Below are 20,785 nucleotides of genomic sequence, written 5' to 3'. Positions count from 1 at the left end.
GTACAAAATAGAACATGCAAGGGGAGTTGCTTAAGACATGACATTGGTAAATGATGTAGGCCAGTGAATTCACAAGGTAGTGTTATGGACTTATTTTATTCGTGAATTGGGCTGTGTAGGCCCTACGGAGGACTATCCTGTAGCCTACACATTTTCCCACCGCCCAGCACTTTCAGGATAGCCTGTGCCGTTTTGGTGTAGTTTCCCAGTTGAAGTCACACCTCTATCGTGACGTATGGGACTGTTTCCTCATTCTTCCGTTCGTACATTGCATTTCTTTGACGACAGTCTTAGAATGTGCTTGTTGATTATGGACATTATAGTCAGTTTATAGTTATAAGACTGTTTATTTTTCTTCTAAGTGGAGATTTCGTGTACATTTTTGGTTTGTTTACTTATCGTCGAACAGGCTCAGCATGGCATCTTGTAGTGAGACCAGCGTTGATTTCTACCAAATACCCTTGGTCGCTTTAAATCATAGTGTTAGGAAAAAGCTTGGACTCTATTTAAATCCGTCGAGCACTGTGGCAGAAGACTGGACTAGTATCGCAGAAAGGATGGACTTTTCATACCTTGAAATCAAAAATTATGAAAACTGCCAAAATCCTACTCTGAAGATCTTAGAAGATTGGCAGGCGCGCTGCCCAGACTCAAGCGTTGGAAAATTACTGTCCATAATCGAAGCCGCGGCAAGGAGCGACATAATCTGTGATCTCAAAACATTAATAGGTAAGTGATGAACAAACTGATATATTTTCCTGGTGGCTATTGATTTAAACTTTCACATTCACATAATATGTAATAGAGCACACGTTTATAGAGTGTCTGACTAAAGTTCAAGTTGCCTAATGCCTAGGTAGCCTACTAAATTTGAAAAACTGAATTCAAACTTCAACAATGATAGAAGAGGGATACAAGGGTGAAAACTGTATGCCTATTGTGAGGATGCACACAACATTCTGTGTCTTTCTGTGTTCATAGAGGATGACTGCATCAAGTATCTGAAGAAGCAAAAGGACCCTCCAGTTCAGGTCCCAGAGGTGCACAGCTCTATCAAAACCCCAGAGCCTTATGGCATCACCATGCAGGACGATCCGAGGGGTGAGTACCATTGCTGTAGGCCTACTCTTCAAGTAGCCTACTCATGCTTCTTAATTCAGTTTCCACTTCCAGTGCTGTGTTCGAATGACATTCAGTTATAAAACATTATTTGAGACCGTATTGCGTGTGCCTATTTTGCAACTGCTGCTCTGATCATGTAGCAGAGCAAAACATAACAGCAGAGCAGAGTATCTTTAGAGATAATGATCCAAATATGGTTAGTGAGCATTGCTAACAGGAAATGCAGGCCCCTTAGTACTCACATCCTGATTTCATGCAAAGGTGGACAAGACAAAACAGAGAATTGACATAGTACACTAGTTAACTTAGCAATTTACCCCTAAAGGGTAGGTAGAGGAAGCACAAATATGTCTACATTGTCATTTTGTTCTCCATCAGCAGGTGCAGAAATGAAACTATGATTGTTACACTTTACATGTATGACCCAATAGAAACAACAGTGTGGGGTTCTTCTTTCCCTTGATCTATTAGGTCACTCTCCTGAGATGTTTGATGCCTTCATCTGCTACTGCCAGAGCGACTTTAACTTTGTCTACGAGATGATCAAGCAGCTGGAACAGACAGACTACAGGCTGAAGCTGTGCGTGTTTGACAGAGATGTCCTGCCCGGAACGTGTGTGTGGACCATCACCAGTGAACTCATTGAGAAGCGGCAAGTTGTACACTGTCACATAGTCTGGGGTCTGGCCTTGATCTTTTTTCTCATGCTGTTTTCCTTTTCTTTTTTTCTATACTTTTGAGATAGATTTACAGCTTTAAAGGATGATTTGTGGATGGGTCTCCAAATCGCCCATTTTCTTTTGCAAATTGCATTTATCAAAACTTTGCATGAAGAAATAATGTCTCATCGTGTCTAAAGGTGCCGAAAGATGGTGGTCATTATTTCTGACGACTACCTGGACAGTGAGGCCTGTGATTTCCAGACCAAGTTTGCTCTTAGCATCTCTCCAGGTATAAGAACTCTTACTATTTTTTAATCCTCCTTTGAAAAGTGTCAGGCAATGGATTGGTCTCTAGATTGCTACATCATATTGTGGTCAGGTTATTTCCTGTCACATTTTTTCTACATCCTGAATAGCGTTCTTGTCTCTTACCATTCTACACATAGCCTAGATTATCACACCATCTCTCTCTCTCTCTATCTCTCTGATGTTTTTTTTTTACTTTGCCACAGGTGCTCGCAGCAAAAGACTCATTCCTGTGGTCTACAAGCCAATGAAAAAGCCATTCCCTAGCATTCTAAGGTTCCTGACGATATGTGATTACAACCGGCCCTGCACGCAGGTTTGGTTTTGGAGTCGGCTGGCTAAGGCCCTGTCTCTGCCCTGATGCCATGGAACGGGCTATGCGAAAATTTTGAGTACCGATATGCAACAATAGTCTCCTTCCTTGTTGGCCGTTGGGGAAGTTTATGGTTAGGTTTCCGAGTAGTCGATAGCACCTACAGTACCTGGCAGATTCTGGAGTTTCCTTCTCATGCAGTTGCACAAATGGTCTCTCACTGCATTAATGTATATAGAATATATTTTTTTAAGTTTTTAAAAGAAATGTGATGGTATTTTTAGAATTTCATATTTTGATCTCTTTTGTTTATATTCTGTTTTTGAATTGAATTACCTGATTTATATTTGGTTTGGTCTAACATTGTTTTTCATCTGCTTCAGACATTTCTCATCTGTGTAACTGCTGAACCACAAACAAATGATAAATGAGATTAGATGAATTACATGTGACTGCCTTTGCATAAGCAAGGTTTTACTTACAATGTTTGCAGATTAGATTGTTTTGTTTAAAGATAGGTTTACATCAGTATTGTATCTTAATGAGTATGCATTGGGAGAAAATGGGCTATTATTTTCGGACCAAGGATGTCATGAATGTATTTTATTTTATTATTATGAATTGCTTAAAAAACTGAGATGATTCTGTGAAAGTGTTTCAATGGGTCCATTTTCATCAAGCATATTGTAATGTATTTCTGTTCAGTCCATGCATTCAAATGATTTCACATTAAGATTTGCACCACCACAATACAAAAGGCTTTCAAGGTCAAACAAAAAATACAAACCCATGAAAATATGATTATGGGTTTTGACCCATTTATCTAGGACTTGAAAAAATGAATTAACCTGGTAACATATGCACTTATAATAGTATAGCTCTTAGTGAAACACACAACACAGTAACCTTGAGTATGTATGATAGAGGCAAGTGGATACACAAAATTATCCATTTCATTATGTGTGATATGTGTGCAAGGGGAAAGCGGTGAGAGTGGGAGACTACTCTCGATGCTTCTCCTTCATTCATCATGGAGATGGAGATGTGGCTGTTACAGTATGTGAGCAGACTCTGAGAAGAAGATGTGTTGCGTAGTCACACTGACCTACTTCCTGTGTGACCCATGGCCCTGCCATTTGAACAAGCCGAAAAGCAAACAAGGACCTTCTGCTCTGCAGCACACACTATTGCTGCAGTGCCCTAACGGGGAAATAGAGGCAGCAGTGCTGATAAGGCTGAAGTGAAATAAGCAAGTTCACCCCAAAACAACACCAAACAGAGAGGGCTGAGCCATAGGCTTTGTGTTTTGTTAGTAATCTGTTGTACATTGACAGAATGTATGTAAAGTTGACACAATTTCCGATCGTTTTCTTACCATAGCTTGGGATGCCACCATTACACCTAAGTCAGAAATTGGTCAGGAATTTGGAGCAGAACACATTGTCAATCATTACTGTTTCCAACTGGCTTATTATTAAAAATGGAAACTCAATAAATACACAAAAAATGAAATTGAAATATAATTTCATAATATATTTTGAACTAGACGTAAATATTAGAAATTGGCCCAAAAATATTTTTTTGACACTTGAAATATATTTAATTATAGCCTATATATATATTTCCATATGCCCATTTCTGTATATTTTCGTTCTGTATGCCCATACAGGCCCATACACAATTATTATTTTTAAAATATGTATAAATATTTTACATTGGCCCACACATATATTTTTTACTCTTAAAAATATATTTCAATAGTTTGTGTTTTTTTTCTGTATGGGACCATTGGTGTTATGAATGTATTTCCCCCTCATGATGATCCATGTACAGTATGATATTTTGCCTAGATTTGTATGTGCTGTCATAGCTCAAACTTTAGGAGTTTTTGTTTATTAGACAGCCTTGTCTAGCATTGGTGAACTGCTTGGTTATAAAGGACGGTACAATTTCCCCTAGTATGCATAGTTCGAATTATTTTATTTTCAATGTAAGAAAAGACCACTAGATGGCAGACAAAACCTTTGTCCCAAAGGACCCTGCTTGGAGCCTACCTGAAGTAGACTCGTAGGCCTCCAAGTTGGTAAAGTAGGCCTATTGAAAGACAAACGTAGGACTGCATAGCTACGTTTTACATAATTGGTTCAAAATTAAACGTATGATGGCATAAGTATAACAATGTCGTGACTAATCACTTCAATTCCCTTTATTCTTATTAAATGATATGCCAGAACACGTTTTCTCTCTACATGCCTAGGCCTAGGCTACGTGATTTGCGTAAACGCGCATCAGAATGTGCCATTTGACAGCGGAGGCGAAACAACCAATCAGGGCCGTGTCTAGTGTCGCTCTCTAAAGGCGGAAGTTCCGAGCAAACCATCCTTGGCTAGAAAGGGCCACACGGGTTGGTTCCCGTTTTAAATTTGATTGACAGCGAACACCACCATATATGAAGAAAAGCATTTCTACTAGACCAATTATAACACATCCTGCACACGGATCAAAATAAGATAGCTACATGTATTGGCCTCCAGACTCCGCCATGTTGGTTGTGACATTCAAGTGGAACTATAGTTTATGGCAACTACTTTCGGAAGTAAGAGAGGGGTTTTTTTGGCGAGGGGAAAGATTCGATAGTGTTAGTATTTAATCAAAAACCAACGAGTAGTTACAGAACATAACCATTTGTTTACATATTTGTTCTGCCATTATTTCAGATACTCGACGATAGAGTACTTTGCTGCTTTCTTTTTTTTTTTACCAGTTCAATTTGACATAATTGGCAGCAGTTATTTTGAACCTTCTTTTTCCATTTCACAAGTTTAAATATCCCTTTTAAAGTAAGGGCAATGTGACCTACCACTAATGGTATCTGTCTCCACACAAAAAATGGAGGAAATCTGACTCCACTTCATCTCACGGCAAGAATGTGGTAGGCGGGGGCTGTGGCGCAAGTGGCAAACTTTGGGAATGATGGTAGAGGCTGCACTGGATCGGAACTGAGGCAACTACCGTTGCTGAACGGCCTGGAATTACATTTCCATTTTATTTCCAGAAAACCACAGAAGCCATAGTCTTTGGGTCCAATAGTGTCTGCGCGACAGCACGGCCCCAGCTAATTTTAAGCCATGTCAGAGGACCTGAGCTCCCAACCCTGGTCCATCAACAAGGATGATTACGAGCTACAGGAGGTGATTGGTGAGTATGTATACAGTAGCTTGCTAACCCAATGCTTTTTGGGTATACATATATGAACGGCGATAATACCTTACGCACGTGCGTAGGAGAAATAGTCTTGAGACTCATGTTATCGTGCGAGACCATTTGTGACAGTTTCCTTGTTATGGTGTCACGGTTGTCCCCCGTTGCATTCTGAGAGAGAATGATTAGAATAGTGACTTTTAACTCGCCAATGATGGCTAATGATTTTTAGCTTAGCTTCCTAACTAGTTCTGTGACTGTGTGAAACACTTGCCTATTACAACACTGTTATTAAGTAGACTACGGGTGACGAACAAAACTCGGTCTCGTTTTCCATGCATTCAAACATAGCCGAGATGAAGGTAAAGTGGTCTGCTGGTACGATGGAGTGATTCTGGGTTACTTGAGATGTCAAGACAGTCACATAGCACATTTGCTAGTTAACTCCGCTGTGTGTGCAAGCAAATAGTCGAAGTGGGTGGTACTGCAATCTCTTATAATTTACCAGCGGTACGGCCAGGCCACGGTGATTAGTTAACCGTTTATTCGCGTATCGAAAAGCAGAGAAGAGTGGTATTGTGTGGGCGAAAGTTTTGATAACAAGGTAGTGACAGAAAACGATAAGAGAAATGCGCATATTGCAGTAGCTACAGTAATAGGGAGCATATGTCACGCCCACACTACGTGAAATGCTCGTAACGTTAGCTCCCTGACGCATTTGACGTCCAGGCTGTTGATATCAACTGTTTCTTGTGCCGTTCTGTCTTTTTCTTGTTCATACGATGTCAGTTCAGTAGAATAAGTTAAGACCCATGCCTGTCAGGTAATAGCATTGTCGCTAGCTAGCTTGGCTCCTCAAGCGCATAGGTAAAGTGTGTAAACCTGTGCTTCCTTGGTTATCTTGGAACCGCCCAGAGTTGCTGCAGATAATGAACTGGTATACCATGTGGATTGCCCGTGTCTTTTATTAATCCATTGATGCGATTTATTAATCCATTGATGTGAAAGATTTGGTTGTGTGTGCTCATGCTGCTATAAATTCTCGAACTCTTAACGAAGGCATCTTTGTAGCATATATGAACATCCAATTAAGTCACGATGAACTAGACATCAGGCACCCAGTCTGGAGAAAAATGTCATCACCATTACAAGTAGCAGCCTACTATGAAATAGAAAATGTATTTTGGTTTAAAGAAGAAAACATGCCTGTCTGTCCTATTTAGCAGGTTTGAATTTATTTTTTTTGTGCATGGTTCAGATAAGGATCTATTTGTTACTTTTACCCTAAAGTGCAGTGACATGCTGTGCCAGAAGGACTACAACATTATGCATGCATAGCATGTAATTATACCATGCTGGTCCATTTGGGCTTGCACTTGCATAGTATCACTTCTTATAGTCAGGGAGCCATGGGGTCAGACCTGGCTTTGTCGGTTAAAGTTTTTTTTTTTGCAGAATCTAGTAGACTAGGGGTACCTCTTTAAGATTTAAGAGGGTGCCCGGTGATATCCCTTGGGCAATTTCGTATATTAAGCCTTTCTTGTCCAATGTGTTGAATATAAGGCGGATATGGATGAGTTTCCTCTCTCACTCGGAGAACAAAATCTCCACTTTACAAGCATCTACATACACCAAACTTTTCAGTCTTATACCTAACCATGTTTAGAAGGATTTTGCAGAGGGGTTTGTTGATATATGATTCTTAGCCTGTACTGATTTACATTACATTTTATTCCAAAAAACATGGCGAAAATGGATTTTTTAAAGGCTGGTATAGTATTTTCTGATGTACTGAATAACTAAATGAGATATCCATAATACCCTCTCTAAAATACTTTTCATCTCTTATGTCAACAAAATGAAAAGAAAAAAAATTAAGATGGCTTTGTCCAATGTTCAGATTTGATCTTTTTACGTTTATGCAAATCAGCGCATATTTAATTACATCATACCTAATTTGCATATTCAAACATTAAATTTCAGAAAACTTGTAATACATTTATTTTTCATATTGATCTAAGTAATCAACTAGTGAAGTTTCATAGTGATATCTGCTTGTTCATTTTTTTACCCTATTCACCTGTAGTATATCCGCCTTATAGTCAACACATTGGACAAGAAAGGCTTAATATATGAAATTGCCCAAGGGATATCACCGGGCACCCTCTTAAATCTTAAAGAGGTACCCCTAGTCTACTAGATTCTGCAAAAAAAAAAACTTTAACCGACAAAGCCAGGTTCACCTAAATTATGGCATTTGGCTCCCAGACTATTAATGGTAGCAACTTTTATGCAGTCACTTGTTGGCCTTGGTGATTCTCACTCAGTGTTGCTCAGCAGTATAAGCTTGTTATGCAATGTCATTCCGCAGCCCAGCAACATTTACAAATTATGTAGATTATCTTGATTAAGGGCGATTAAATCCAGGTGGCATTCCAATGTGTCATTTAACATTTCTTCATGTTCTGCACCACAAATGTCAACACAAAAGATTTCTGTAGTCCAGCTGTTAGAACAAGATGCTAGCATAAGATCACAGGTTTGATTCCTGAGATGTTAAATGTATGTGCCCTAACTGTAAACGGGGGTTAGCTTCATTTCTCTCCGTTACCATGGAGCAGGTACACACTAGATCATAAATGTTTTGATTTAATATTGCCGTTTTTAAAATTAGATTAATATTTGGGCTCGGTCAAAATAAGCATGACCTAGTGAAGTCCACAGAATCACTTACAGCTGCACTTGTGATTCTGTGGAGGGTGTTGGTGGAACATGTAGTATTATTTCTACGCTGAATCATATCCGGAGTTATTATGAATTAGACACAGTTTAGCCAAATTTGAATTAGCAGACCACATTGCATCATACATTTAATTCCTAAATATACTATACAAAATAAGATGACTATAATCACTTTCACAACTCTTGTTCTGTATGAGTTGTTTGGAACACTTTAATAAAAAAACAGTTAGGTGACGCAGACAACTGCCTGCAGCTTATTAAAATTAATTTTACCATTATATTACATTTAATTTACAAAAAGGATTCACGTTGTACACAGTGCTTAAATGGTTGTCTATGTTGTTCTGTTTTGGTTTGTGTATTAAAGAAAAAGTCCTAGACTCCTCAAACTCCAGACAGCCTACTAAACTGGCCAGCACTGCGTAATTAGCAAGGCATGTTAATGCTGATACAGGGAAGAAATAAATGGCTAAAATGTGAATGATAAAAAAAGTTAAATGTTTGATGTAATGGCACACATAACAAATGTGACAGTGCTAGGCTACAGTATACGCTGCTCTCTGATTTGTCAGGCTGATATGGTGATATTGAATGGTCTGCCTGTTTGAAAATCCATATCAACAGCGTGCAGTGCTTTTCTGTAAGTGATGTTTAATGTATTTTCTGGATTTGTCAAACATGTTATATGACTGAAATGATTCTTTTAAAAAAAGAGAACGCTGAGATGTTACTCTATGCATCCTACGTCTACACAATTTGTACTTATCTTTGATAGATTCATGAAGTGTTGAAGACGAGAGGAGTAATCCTATGTGTAAAAGTAAAGCAGCAGCTGATGTTTCTTAGCCATTAAAATGCCTAAAAGTGTGTGCACGAAAGTTATGTCTACTACACTACTGTTAAATATTTTTTTTAAAAAATCAATAGATACTCAAGGCTGTATAACTTATCAGACAGGTCATTCTAATTTGTACAGGTTCAACCCTTCATTTTGTATAGATTGTTTTGATCCGTAGTATTTTTGTTAGATCCTTGCATACAGATTTTAAAGTACTGTTGTAGTGTAAGATCCTACTCCAGCCAGACTACTTCCCGTTAGATAAACCATCATGGCACAATAGCAAAGTGTAGTTAGGTTTGGAGGTCAAAACCCCACATCAGGCCTGTATGGTAGTGAGTGCAGTACAGCAGCGTGCAGTGTTTCCCAAACACTGTCCTCCCATTGAAATCTGGCCAATCTGAGCTAATTCTTCATGGGCCGGTTCATTCTCCTGCCTGCCGTATTGTTTTGGGCTGTGCTCACGTTGATCCAGTTACGTGGGAGGTCTTAGCCTGGGATTACTGCTGCTGTTCAACCTAAAGAGCATGGGAGAAAGCTACTCAATACCACCCTGGCCTGCACCTCTAGTGCAGGACAATCTGGTCATCTGGGCGTGAGCGGGGTTGGATGGATGGGTTGTCAGATAGAGTATCTGCAGATAGCCCTGTCGGAAGTTTCTGGTAAAGGTTTGGCTCTCCGTAGGCATGTCAGCAGATTGCGGAATCACGTTGGTCGTGTCACTAAGTCAACATGAAAAGTCAGAAGGGATCTTACGCAGGTTGAGAGATGCTTGAAAAGTAAAGATAATGTGAAAATGTTGCAGGGTGAGTATATGCTGTTGACAGAATGTTAGACAAAAGTTATGACACAGCATTTCTTGCTCAAAACTCAAATTGGCTTATGGAGGCTGATTTCATGAAAGGTGCTAAATGAAATAGATACATATAATGAAAAGCCATGACAAGGAAAGGTTGTTTTTTCAAGTTACGTTTGAAAAAGCATTGAGAGCAACATGTAGCGTGTTGAGTGAAGGCTGGATGCGGGACTAGTGAACCGACAATGAGAACCTGTATAACCTGTCCGATGGCTGCCCAGTAGGCTTACCGCTGTGGCCCGTAAACTTCTCACCCGCTGAACAGTGCGCTCACAGCTTGTAAGGCATAGGCTGTAGCCTCTCAGTCAGGCAGTTTTATTTTGAGGCCTACATGTTTTTTAATCTTTTTTGAAGCAGAGCGCAACCAAAGCTTACCGCATGTGGTCTCAGAATTAGAAGGTGAAATCCCAGAATAATCAGTGTGTTCTTTCATCACTGAAAAAAGGGAAACTTTGTTACATTCCAATTTATGAACTCCGTATCGATGGTAGTGAAAATCAAGCTTGACTTGTGCTTTTTTATTGAAGCTGAAGTACCCAATCCTGGCTAAATCTGTTGAGGTTTATGAAAAGTCTCTGGAATTCTCAGGTTTCACCTTGACAGCAAGGGCATGTCCCCAGGGAACGGGGGCATTTCAAGGAATGATACTTAGAAATGTCTGTTGCTTCAAGACCTTCATTTTACCTGAATGTGTTACACATAACCCTGACTTTTCTAAAAAAGCTCGGTCCACCGAGACCGCACCAGATAACATGCGGCTTTGTAGTGTGTAAACTTCGATAAAAGGTCTTTTTGTGCAGCGACCATGTGTGACGTGTCCGTGCGCAAGAAGGCCAAGCAAGCCAGCAGAGAGGGTGGTTGTTGACAAGTCAGAGGCCAGGATGTTTGAGGAATCTCAAGGTTGCAGCTTATCCCACTCATGGTGAAGTTAATTAGTTTGGCTCAGTGACCCACCTACAGTACCTAAGATCATTAAAACGGGTGATTTGTAGTGCCGCAACGAAGCCTGTGTATTCTCCATTTCCGTCACTCTCATATAACCCCATGGAATAATACTAACAACTCGTGTAAACTTATCTGAGACTTGATAACAGCATTAAGTAGCTTGGACCGCATTCAAGCCTTTGATGAAAGAAGAAACCAAAAGATTTATTATTCACAGGCCTTGAGGTAGTCCATGCCCAAAGTGTCCATGGGTCTTTTCGCTGTCTGGTCACAGTGTGGGGGTATTCCTTAATAATTAAAGTTCTTCCAACTCCAGGCATGTAGTCAGGTGTTTCGTTTTTGTTCTTTGATGCTTTCGAAGACTAGGTCCTGATCAACCTTTTATGATCACCCTTTTATCAATGGTGTTGACACCTTTGTTATTCTTAGATTACCTCTGCTGATTAGCCTTATCTCTTAATCACATCCGCACACCTTTTTTTTAATGATGTAAGCTACATTTGAAGTTCAAATGGTCTCATTAGGAAACTGGACAGTCTTTAATGTCAGACATTAAATGTCAAGCAATAAAATCAGCAGCAAGCTGATCTCCTCCACACCCATATGATGGCATCTGCTTCATGGCCATGTTCTTATGTAAACCTGCCAACCCCTTGCAAAGTAGGAGCGACCAGCCTTTGCTAGAAGCAGAACTAGCTGACAGCTCAGCACATTTCGAAAGACACATTATCAGTCTCCAATTTGAACTGTGCTGCAATGGAATCTATAGTTTATACTTTTGTGTGTGTTCATGAACACCAACTGTTTTCATTTCTTCCTCTGTTGTTTGCAATCTTGTGTGGTTGTGGGAAATTGGCTGTTAAACCCTGATAAGAGCTGTTCTCTTCCGTTCCCCATTTGCTGAGCGGATTGGATGACAATCAGGTGACTCGTCTGAGGCAGCAATTGCTCAGGTTACTGGCTTGACATTTCCGCTGAACTGATGGTGGATATCTTTGAGAGGTTTCCCTAGCTTACCTTGGCCCATGGCACCATGTCCATAGGAGGAAACCACTGAGAACTTTGAACTTTGACACAGCTAAGCCTCTTGTGTTAAATATTGACATGTGTTTCCTCCAAGAGCATTGAACAATATTTCTAACATCTCTGAGAGACATCTCTTAGACAATCTAAGATCTCTTCTTCCTTGGTGTTGCTATTATGAACTTAAGGAAATGTTTTAACCTGAGCAATAAGAGATAAGATAAGAGTTAGAAGAAGGTGTTTTTGTGCATCCAGCTGGATGCTTGACCTAAATATTTAATTGTATGTGATGCCTGCAAAATCATTAAATTGCTTTTAGCGTTTTGGCAGACATGTTGATTCCACTCAGTGGGAATTCGCTCCCTTTTGCTTCTGCTGTTTCATCTCAGCATGACCTGTTGAAGTTGGTTAAGGCTTTAGTCCCGTCTCCAGAGGTTAATTGCATCCATTCCCAGATGTTGTCATCGATTAGTGATGGAGAGGGTTTGATGTTGCCTTCTCTGGATTAAGCCGTTACATTAGCAAGACATTCCCAAACACACTTTGCCAGTTTCCTTTCCTTTTTATTTTTAATTTTTTTTTTAAGTCAAGGCTGGAAAAGTTCTGCTCAGAAGCAACGAGGCCTCTCTCCCGAGCATGCTCAGCTCTGCAGAGCTATTGTTTTGGTTTCTTCCCAGGGGGAACTAGGTCTTGTTATTACATGGTTCCCGCCCGCTCTTTCCACCTCAACGAGCATTGGATCTCATCGGATATAGCCAAAGCCTCGCTCCGTCCGCCCCTGGGCCACCTTCCTGGGCCGGACTGGAAACCAAACGACTGTCCTGTGTTATTATGTATCCACTGGCAACCATGTTTTAGTCATTGCCTCATCTAAACTCCGAGGGTGTCCTGTTGCAGGATTGTGACTCCGATCAGGCGATGATTAGAGAGGCAAACGGCAGAGTGCCGTAGCTCTTGGAGTGGAGTCACGTCTGTCTGCCTCTCTCTTAAACACAGCTTTTCCCGGCACCTTTTGTGTTCATTCACTGTCGTTAACCTCTGGGTTCTGTCAGGATTTCGGGACGGTTCCGAAACGACTCTTCCTCTGCCTATCTGTTCTTTGTCTCGCTTGAGCTCTCTCTTTCTCTCTCCCTCTCTCTGTCTCTCGGTCTCTCTCGGTCTCTCTCTCTCTCTCTCTCTCTCTCTCTCTCTGTTAGGTGGCAACTGGTGGTGATTGTGAGCCAAGTGCGACATTTCTCATTGTACCTTGGAATAATGTGCGGAATGTGTGTGGGGTATGCCGAGGAAATGTAATAAAGGTCCGCTGACGTCAGCCAAGGGGTTTGGCCCCAGGAGGGCAGGATATGCAAACAGAGAGAACAGAGACTCTGAAGAAGGAGAGCATTGACTTCTTATCCTACTAAAGAGCCTGATGTTTTGGTCTGAACCCAGAGGAGTTATATTGGGAGCCTTAATTAATATCACTCAGGTTTTTTTCCCCCCCTCCCTCTCTGCTTCTGTAACCAACGTTCAGAGTTCCTACAGAATTGATGTGTTTGTTGAAAACTAGGTCTGTGCTTGAGGCCATAGGCATATGCTTAATATCCTGACTCAGTCTTGAGACGTAGCTTCAGTGCGGCGATTGTCTGCATTATACCCCCTTGATTTGGTGTAGCTAGCGCACAGTTGTTGTGTTATTACCTGGAGGGGAGCTGGACAGTCCGTCTCCTGCGGCTGAGTGTCCGAGGGGTCTTCTCAGGTCAGACTACACAGGGGAGGCAAATTCCACCACTGAGGTGCCCAGATCGGTTCAGTTTGAAACGCCCATGGCTGCTTGAATAATCCAGATCACATGCAGCCCTCCTCCTAGCTTGTAGATATCATAGTACAGAAGAGGGCAAGACTAGCATCTACATTAGTTAAGGGATGATGCATACTTCAGTATTAAGTCTACTGTGTCAAATTCAGTTTTTTTTTAAATAGAAAAAAAACAAATAATAGTCTCTGCTTTCAGCTGAACACGAGATGCTCACGCTGAAGCATTTTAATTGTTTAGCAGCATTACCTCAGATTAGATCAGGTTTTTGTAATCCATTGTGAGGTGTGTGTGTGTGTGTGTGTGTGTGTGTGTGTGTGTGTGTGTGTGTGTGTGTGTGTGTGTGTGTGTGTGTGTGTGTGTGTGTGTGTGTGTGTGTGTGTGTGTGTGTGTGTGTGTGTGTGTGTGTGTGTGTGTGTGTGTGTGTGTGTGTGTGTGTGTGTGTGTGTGTGGTCCTCTGTGCCAGTTTCCTGCGCAGGAATATGATATCACTCGCTGACTAGCCGCCTCGATCAAGCTGAACTAAATGTGACTCGAGCTCCTGCCTTCGACACAGCTTCTGGGTGGTAACCTGATATAGCCTAGGGCCTCCTCTTCGCTGTCCCCCCCAGAGACTTCCATCTCCTGTCTAATGAGGGGCCTTCAACGAGGAACAAGACAAATGGAAGGATTTTCTTCTTCCTGACAGTAAACATTCAGGCTGGTGACCGCAGCCTATAGGGATATAGAACCATTTGAACGTATGGAGCCAGAAGATTAAAACTCACCAGACTGGACCAAAGGGCCATATTCCGACATATTTACTGTGGGCATATTTGCACGGATAGGCTGCATACGAGCACATGCTCAAATTCACTTCCTTTTGTCACTGACACAGGCTATTCCAGTGCATGTGACCTTATGCAACCTTGAAGGACAGCTGACATATGCTGCGCTCTTCCTGTGGTATCCGAGTTGCTGAACATCACTTCTTCATGTTAGGTCTTCTCCCTGTCTACACCTGTGTTAAGTTTAGGGTCACCATGTGACCAAAAGTGAAAGGCAATATTATGGCAGTGCTTTTAAGTACAGAGCGACCCTTTTTTTAAATGGCAAAAGCTGAAAACATGCGAAGTCTAACCAGACAAGCAACTAAAGCACTCTGCTCACAGAGGGTACAAATAATTTTAGATAACATGTCTTTCACTTGTTCCTGTGTATGGTGCAGCCAGTTCCATTGATTGTAGTGGAAGCTAATGTAGCGTAGGCTCCGCGAATGGAATGCTTCACTAGCATGTTTAGTGTAGCCCAGCTGTAAGGTCCAACTAAAGCTAATTTCATGAGCAAGATCCAAACAATGGTGTGTCAGCTAGGCTCTCATACGGCACAAGAGAGCTGTAGTTAATGCATGAGATACTTAATTGCTCATTGAGTAACTTTGCACTTTTCTCCCAAATTTACCATAATGCGTGGATGCCATGTCTAGTTGTCAGATAAGAATATTCATCAGAGTTTGTTTAGAGTAGCTTGTCTAAAAAATGCCCTAAGGTTTAGGAACTTGTGGCAGCATTCGATCTCAAACCATTTAATCTCAAATCTGCAGTTACAGCGCATATTTATTGGCAGCCCTGGAAAAAAATTGTTGAAAGAGGTATTAAAAAACATTCTTTTGCCATTCATCGTTTTTATCATCAAGTTTTATTATGACATTAATGAGGAAAAATCTAACCTTGAAGGGAAGCAAATTTCTTATGTTAAGAAAGTCCAGAAATAAATAGTTTTTTAACAAAATTATTGGAACCCCTAGAAAATCTGACAAACAAAATGTAACTTTTGACTTTTGATGTTTTAAGAGTAAGATGTTTGTAACTTTTGATTGCTAGGGTGTTCAATAAATGTGGAAGGTGCTTTAGGTTCTTTTAGGAATACAGGAAGTCTGTAATGTAATTTCTGAATTAAAAAGCTAGCTGTTACAGTGGAGGAAAGAGTCTCAGTTGTTGCATTCTACTCTTCCGCTCCCTGATTGTTGGCATGTGTTGATCTGCTCATGTAAGCCTCTCAGTTGGGTTGTAACCAAGTTATGTCAGCTGGTTCTTCTTTGCTTAATTTCATTTAATGTGGTAACCTGGTAACCTAATATTGAATTATTTGATTTGGACACTCTCCATTAAAATCTGCGCTCAATAACAGCAAATACTGTCCCAGTAGACGATACACAACAGTTTTCTATTTCTCTGTTTCTTTTACCAAGGCAAGCCTGCAACGTTGTTTGCCAGGCTTATGGTGAGCGTTTTGTTCCATGACTTCTATAGTGTGCTCTCAAAACAAAGTAAATATTTTCAGTGCATTCACGCTGCTTCAATTTCCAGTTGGCAGTATGACCGGCGTATAGTTTCACACCCAGGGGGAGATGCTCTCAACACACTGTGATGGCAGAGATGCACTCAAAACAAAAAGACAAAGGCCCATTTTCTTAGGGTGTAGAAAATACCAGTAAACACATTGAATCCCATCCAATCTGTGATTGTGTCAGTGCTGCGCTATGCTAAAACACCCATTAAGAACGAGAGTGCTCTGCAGTGGCCTGTTTGATATTCAGAACGTGTGTTATCGGGGAGCCGAGTTGATTAGGCGCCTGTTTGAATATATTCAAAAGCCGCTTAACTACCGCTGCGCTTCCTCCAGTTATGACGCCTTTGATTTTTTAGTTCAGAGAATGTCGGAGGAACGTCGCAGTGGAGCCTCAGCCGGTTAGGTTGCGGGAGGGTTCATTAAAGGGTTTCTCTGTAAGAGGTTAGTTTCACTTGCTTGCGGGGCCAGTTCAAATCAGGATATTTCTTCAAAATGAATCGGCTGCTATTTTTTCATTATATTGTTTTTTGTTTCTGTCCAGAAAGCATTAGAGCATGGATTTGTAGAAAATGTGGAGTCCCAAAAGTAGGTTAGCTTGAGAGAGAGACCTGATATTTTGAGAAATAACAATAACAGCTGGATCTGCGTCATTCCGATTTTTGTATTTGTCTATTTGGTGACCTGAGAGCCCTTGACCCAGATAGTTGGTTTCGAGCATCCCTTAGGCTCCTCCTGGTGGGACGGAACCTTCTCTCCCCAGTGATGGGTGTCGAGTCGACTCCTCCATGACGACCGATTGTTTGTTGATGTGTGGGAATTTACACTTGACCTCTGTGTGGATGCTGGCAGGCCAACGCGATTGTTACCACCCGTAGCAGGCTAACTGTCCATCCAATCTTTATGTCTGTCATATGTGACCACTTGGGTTAATTATATCCTTGAGTCTCAACTGATGTATCAATTGTGGAGTACACTATATGACTTTATTGCTTGATTTAGCATGACTGTCCTTGATTGATAGGGTGGTTCTGCATTTGGTTCAGGCTACCTAACCTGAGTTGTATAAAGGTCTCGGTAGCTGTACAGGAAATGTCATACTTTATTTAGCTCCATAAATCATACATGTTATGTTTGTTTAGTCACAGGATTTAGAGTATGTCGTGGGGTTTAGTTATGTAATTAAAAACAAAAACATTTAGCCTAAACCCATTTGAGGTCCTCATGTGATTCTTGGGCAGGCCAAGGCATGTCATGTCTCAAAAACTATTTCAGTTTTTAATTAAAATCAGAACTACTGCCTGCTTTTCCCTTCCTTTTTTAATCCATAGTACCCCTGCCGGGTCAATTAAAATGGCAAACAATGAAGACTCTGTTAATGTCTTGGCATACAGTGGGCCTGAGTGAGTGACGAAAGCTGATCAAACCTCGAGAACAGAATTCCTATATACTGTGGGAGATGAAACCCCCCCCCATCCATAATGGAATGTGCTCGTAAAAATGTCACATGCAGAACATAGGCCTGCACCAAGCTGAGTTGAATTTATGTCCCTGTGTGTATGTAAGGAGACTGAAACGGGAGTAGGAGATGAGGATAGAAAAGGCAGATCAGTACATGTGTTAATTAGCGATAATGGCCTTCCAGAGCCTCAGTGTTGCTACATTCACCATTTTTGATCTCACCAAAGAAGATGATTATGGTGCGTTGAAGGTTCTCTTGAGTAATAACGACCAGGTACAAACCAGGCATTGGCCCAAGATGGTCAGCATTGCTTCGACTGTATTATGTGGACTCCCTTGTGCTGCAAAGGGAGATGACATATCATATTTAATAGATGATGTTGATGTTGACTTTATGATGTCTGATTACACCAACTAAGCAGTAAGGTAAATCAGTCTTCCAGGATGAGCGCTCACTTTAGTTGGCCAAAGAATACCTGGCATCTTACTTTTGTTTGTATTTATAGTTCTTAGCAGATGCTTCAGTAATGGCATCAGTAAACATTACATTAACAACGTATCCGTTTTAAGCAAAGTCTAAATGTATCCTAAATAACAATGACAACAACTACAACAATAATGATGACCAATATTAGTAATAGAATATAGCAACAAAATAACAATAATAGCCATAATTATTTCTCTCTCACTTCACCTTCCCGTGGTCCCACAGATCCAGTAAAGCTAGCCTACTACTGTAGCTTCTGGGGGATTAGCATCTGTCTGTGGCTGGACCAGCGGCATCTGGGGCACCCGCACGCCGAGACCTTTCAGAGGAGTTCTCCGTCTCAAGTCTAAATGGGGAGTTTAGTGTCTGTTAGTTGCCTAGTGACTCTGGTGCTGTGTGGGCTCACTGGGCATAAAGGCTACAATAATGATTAATTGATTAGTTGTCGATTATCAAATTAATTGCCAACTATTTTGGTAATTGTTGTTATGTCATTTTCAAGGAAGCTACCTTAAAAATATCGGAATACACCTCTTTAAACGCTTACTGTACTCCTCTGAAATATCTTAGGTGTAGTGGCCTAAACAAGGCATGAGGACATACTTTGGGAAATACTCATCGATGTTTATTTCAGAATGTTCTGGCATTTTATCGATTTAGCTACTCAAATCAATCGAGAAAATAATCAACATATGATTATTAGCTGCTGCCCTACTGGCCACTGACCTTAGTCAGGGGAAATCTACTAACTAGTTCTCTAGAGGTGCACCTGGAGGCGAGTGCTCAGACGCTGTAATAGACTGTGTGCCAGGATGTAAGGACCCTCTCATGTGTTGGCTCAAGGGAGCAATGGAGTGTTTGAAAAAGAGAGAAATAGAAAGACCGGAATTGACATAGAGAAAGAGAGAGAGAGATTATGGATATATAGAGAGAGGAATCAAGGTAGAAAGAGAGAAGCACAGAGAGAGAGAGAGAGGGATGGAGATAGAGTGGCAGAGAGGATAATGGGAGAGAGATGAGCAGAGAAAAGGAGGAAAGAAAGGAGGGCTAGAGAGAGAGTGCGAGCGAGCGAGCGACAGAGGCAGCGGGTGCATTGGGTTCACCCTCCCTCCATCAGCTTATTTCCCCGTGGCCTGATAAATAAGTGATGAAGCGTCGGCACAAAACAGCGCCTGAAAGAAAAACGGAACAGCTGGGGTGCTGCGCCCGTCTGAGACCCTCGGGAAGTGTACAGCCCAACACTGATGCCCACCCCTGCCAAGCGCAAAACCTCCTCCAATAACCCCTCACACCATCCAACACCACCACTAACACCACCACCACCGCCACCACCGCCACCGCCGGCAGGTCAGGTCAGGCAGATGGATGCCCCGGCGAGGACAGATCAGACGGCGGCACAGAATGCCGCGAGCGGCGGGGGGGGGCTTTGCCCATTAGCTCACGTTTGTAGCTGTCAAAGGGCATTGTGCTGCTGGCAGAGCTGCAGCGGGGGCACCCAGCACTCCTCTAATCCGGCCCTCTCTCCTCCTCCTCCTCCCTCACCCCCCTCTTTCTCTCTCTCTTTCTCTGTTTCAGGGAGCGGAGCAACTGCCGTGGTCCAGGCAGCCTACTGCGGTCCCCGGAAGGAGAAGGTGGCCATCAAACGCATCAACCTGGAAAAATGTCAGACCAGCATGGACGAACTCCTGGTACGGAAACGTTCCCTATCAGATTGACTCGCACCTCTTGTAACAGCAACTCAACACCTCTTGTAACAGAACATCCTGAGACTGTTTAAAGTGCTGTCTATTGTGGCTGTCCGCTTGCTATTAGAGAGGACAGAAAACTGTTGAACTCTGTATCGTTTGAATATTCTTGTGTGTAGAACATTGTTTGGCGAACTGTAAAGGAATCGCTTGAAGAATCACGTGTTATGAGGCCGTTGCTATACACTTACAATAACACACATTACATAAGCATTCCATAAGAATTTAATAGATTCCCCTTTTTTTTTGGATGATACATCCTGCTGAGATGTGACGCAAAAGATTTTCAGGATTAAATGGGGCAGAGGTTCCCCCGAGGACAGTTTCTTTGTGTATCGCTTGTCTCGCTTTGGCCCAATCAGTTGGAGCACTTCAACACTGGAGTGGTTCTTGTGTCAAGCAAGGAGGTCGTGCCAGGAAACTCTCACTAAATCCCTTGAAGCGTGCTTCGGTGCATGCCGTTGTTAATCACTTACCGTGGTCCAGCTTATGTCATAGTTTCCTGTGTAGTCTCCTTGATAAATACAATAGTATTTTATTAGATAACGAGCTGCGTAAACAAATTGGGTAGATCCTCGTTTCTGAGATCTTTAGTTATCTTTTTGCCTAGTTTGAGCCAGTCACCCCAAGTGAACAATTATGGTGGGCAGTAAAACCACCCCCTTTACTTCTTAAGGAATTCTCCCATACGGATGGATATGACAGCACATTAAGTGATAAACGACATCCGAGAAGCATTCCGACTTGTTCATTAAGTTAATTTGTGCTGCGTAAACCTATAAAGGAAAACTTGGAAAGGTCACCCGGCCTTTGAAAGTGTAACCTTGTGGTGTCAGCAGTGGCTTGCTTTAATGTCAGCTGCTCCTTTGATCCCTCGTGACCGGTGGGTTTGAAGGAATCGGGCGGGGAGGGCTTGGTTTGGGCGGGACGGGACGGGATGGGTGTCGTGTCGGAGGTGGAG

At 41.7% G+C, this 20,785-nt stretch overlaps 2 protein-coding genes across 2 annotated transcripts in view; both read left to right on the top strand.

Moving 5' to 3' along the window:
• The first annotated feature begins 244 nt into the window (after nt 1–244).
• Nucleotides 245–3,055, top strand: myd88 (MYD88 innate immune signal transduction adaptor). The gene is made up of 5 exons (XM_062521151.1): nt 245–729; nt 982–1,101; nt 1,594–1,774; nt 1,982–2,073; nt 2,297–3,055. Exons 1-5 carry the CDS (start codon nt 417–419, stop codon nt 2,449–2,451), a joined length of 861 nt encoding a protein of 286 aa, XP_062377135.1. The 5' UTR covers nt 245–416; the 3' UTR covers nt 2,452–3,055.
• Nucleotides 3,056–5,313: 2,258 nt separating this feature from the next.
• The window catches only part of oxsr1b (oxidative stress responsive kinase 1b), a 64,930-nt gene continuing 49,458 nt past the window's right edge, over nt 5,314–20,785 (top strand). The window contains 2 exon segments of the mRNA XM_062521854.1: nt 5,314–5,601; nt 19,655–19,767. Of these exon segments, the coding sequence (XP_062377838.1) occupies nt 5,532–5,601; nt 19,655–19,767 (183 nt within the window). The 5' untranslated portion in view covers nt 5,314–5,531.

The sequence above is a fragment of the Sardina pilchardus genome, chromosome 19 (genome assembly GCF_963854185.1).
Source record: "Sardina pilchardus chromosome 19, fSarPil1.1, whole genome shotgun sequence".
Classification (NCBI taxonomy): domain Eukaryota; kingdom Metazoa; phylum Chordata; class Actinopteri; order Clupeiformes; family Clupeidae; genus Sardina; species Sardina pilchardus.
Note: the sequence above shows the minus strand (reverse complement) of the source record. Positions and strands in the feature narration are given on the sequence as shown.

Excerpts from the sequence above, each read along its gene's own strand:
- myd88 (XM_062521151.1), top strand. The coding sequence starts at position 417 with ATGGCATCTTGTAGTGAGACCAGCGTTGATTTCTACCAAATACCCTTG. Across the intron at positions 730-981 it reads TGATCTCAAAACATTAATAG|AGGATGACTGCATCAAGTAT; the intron begins GTAAGTGATGAA and ends CTGTGTTCATAG. Across the intron at positions 2,074-2,296 it reads TGCTCTTAGCATCTCTCCAG|GTGCTCGCAGCAAAAGACTC; the intron begins GTATAAGAACTC and ends ACTTTGCCACAG.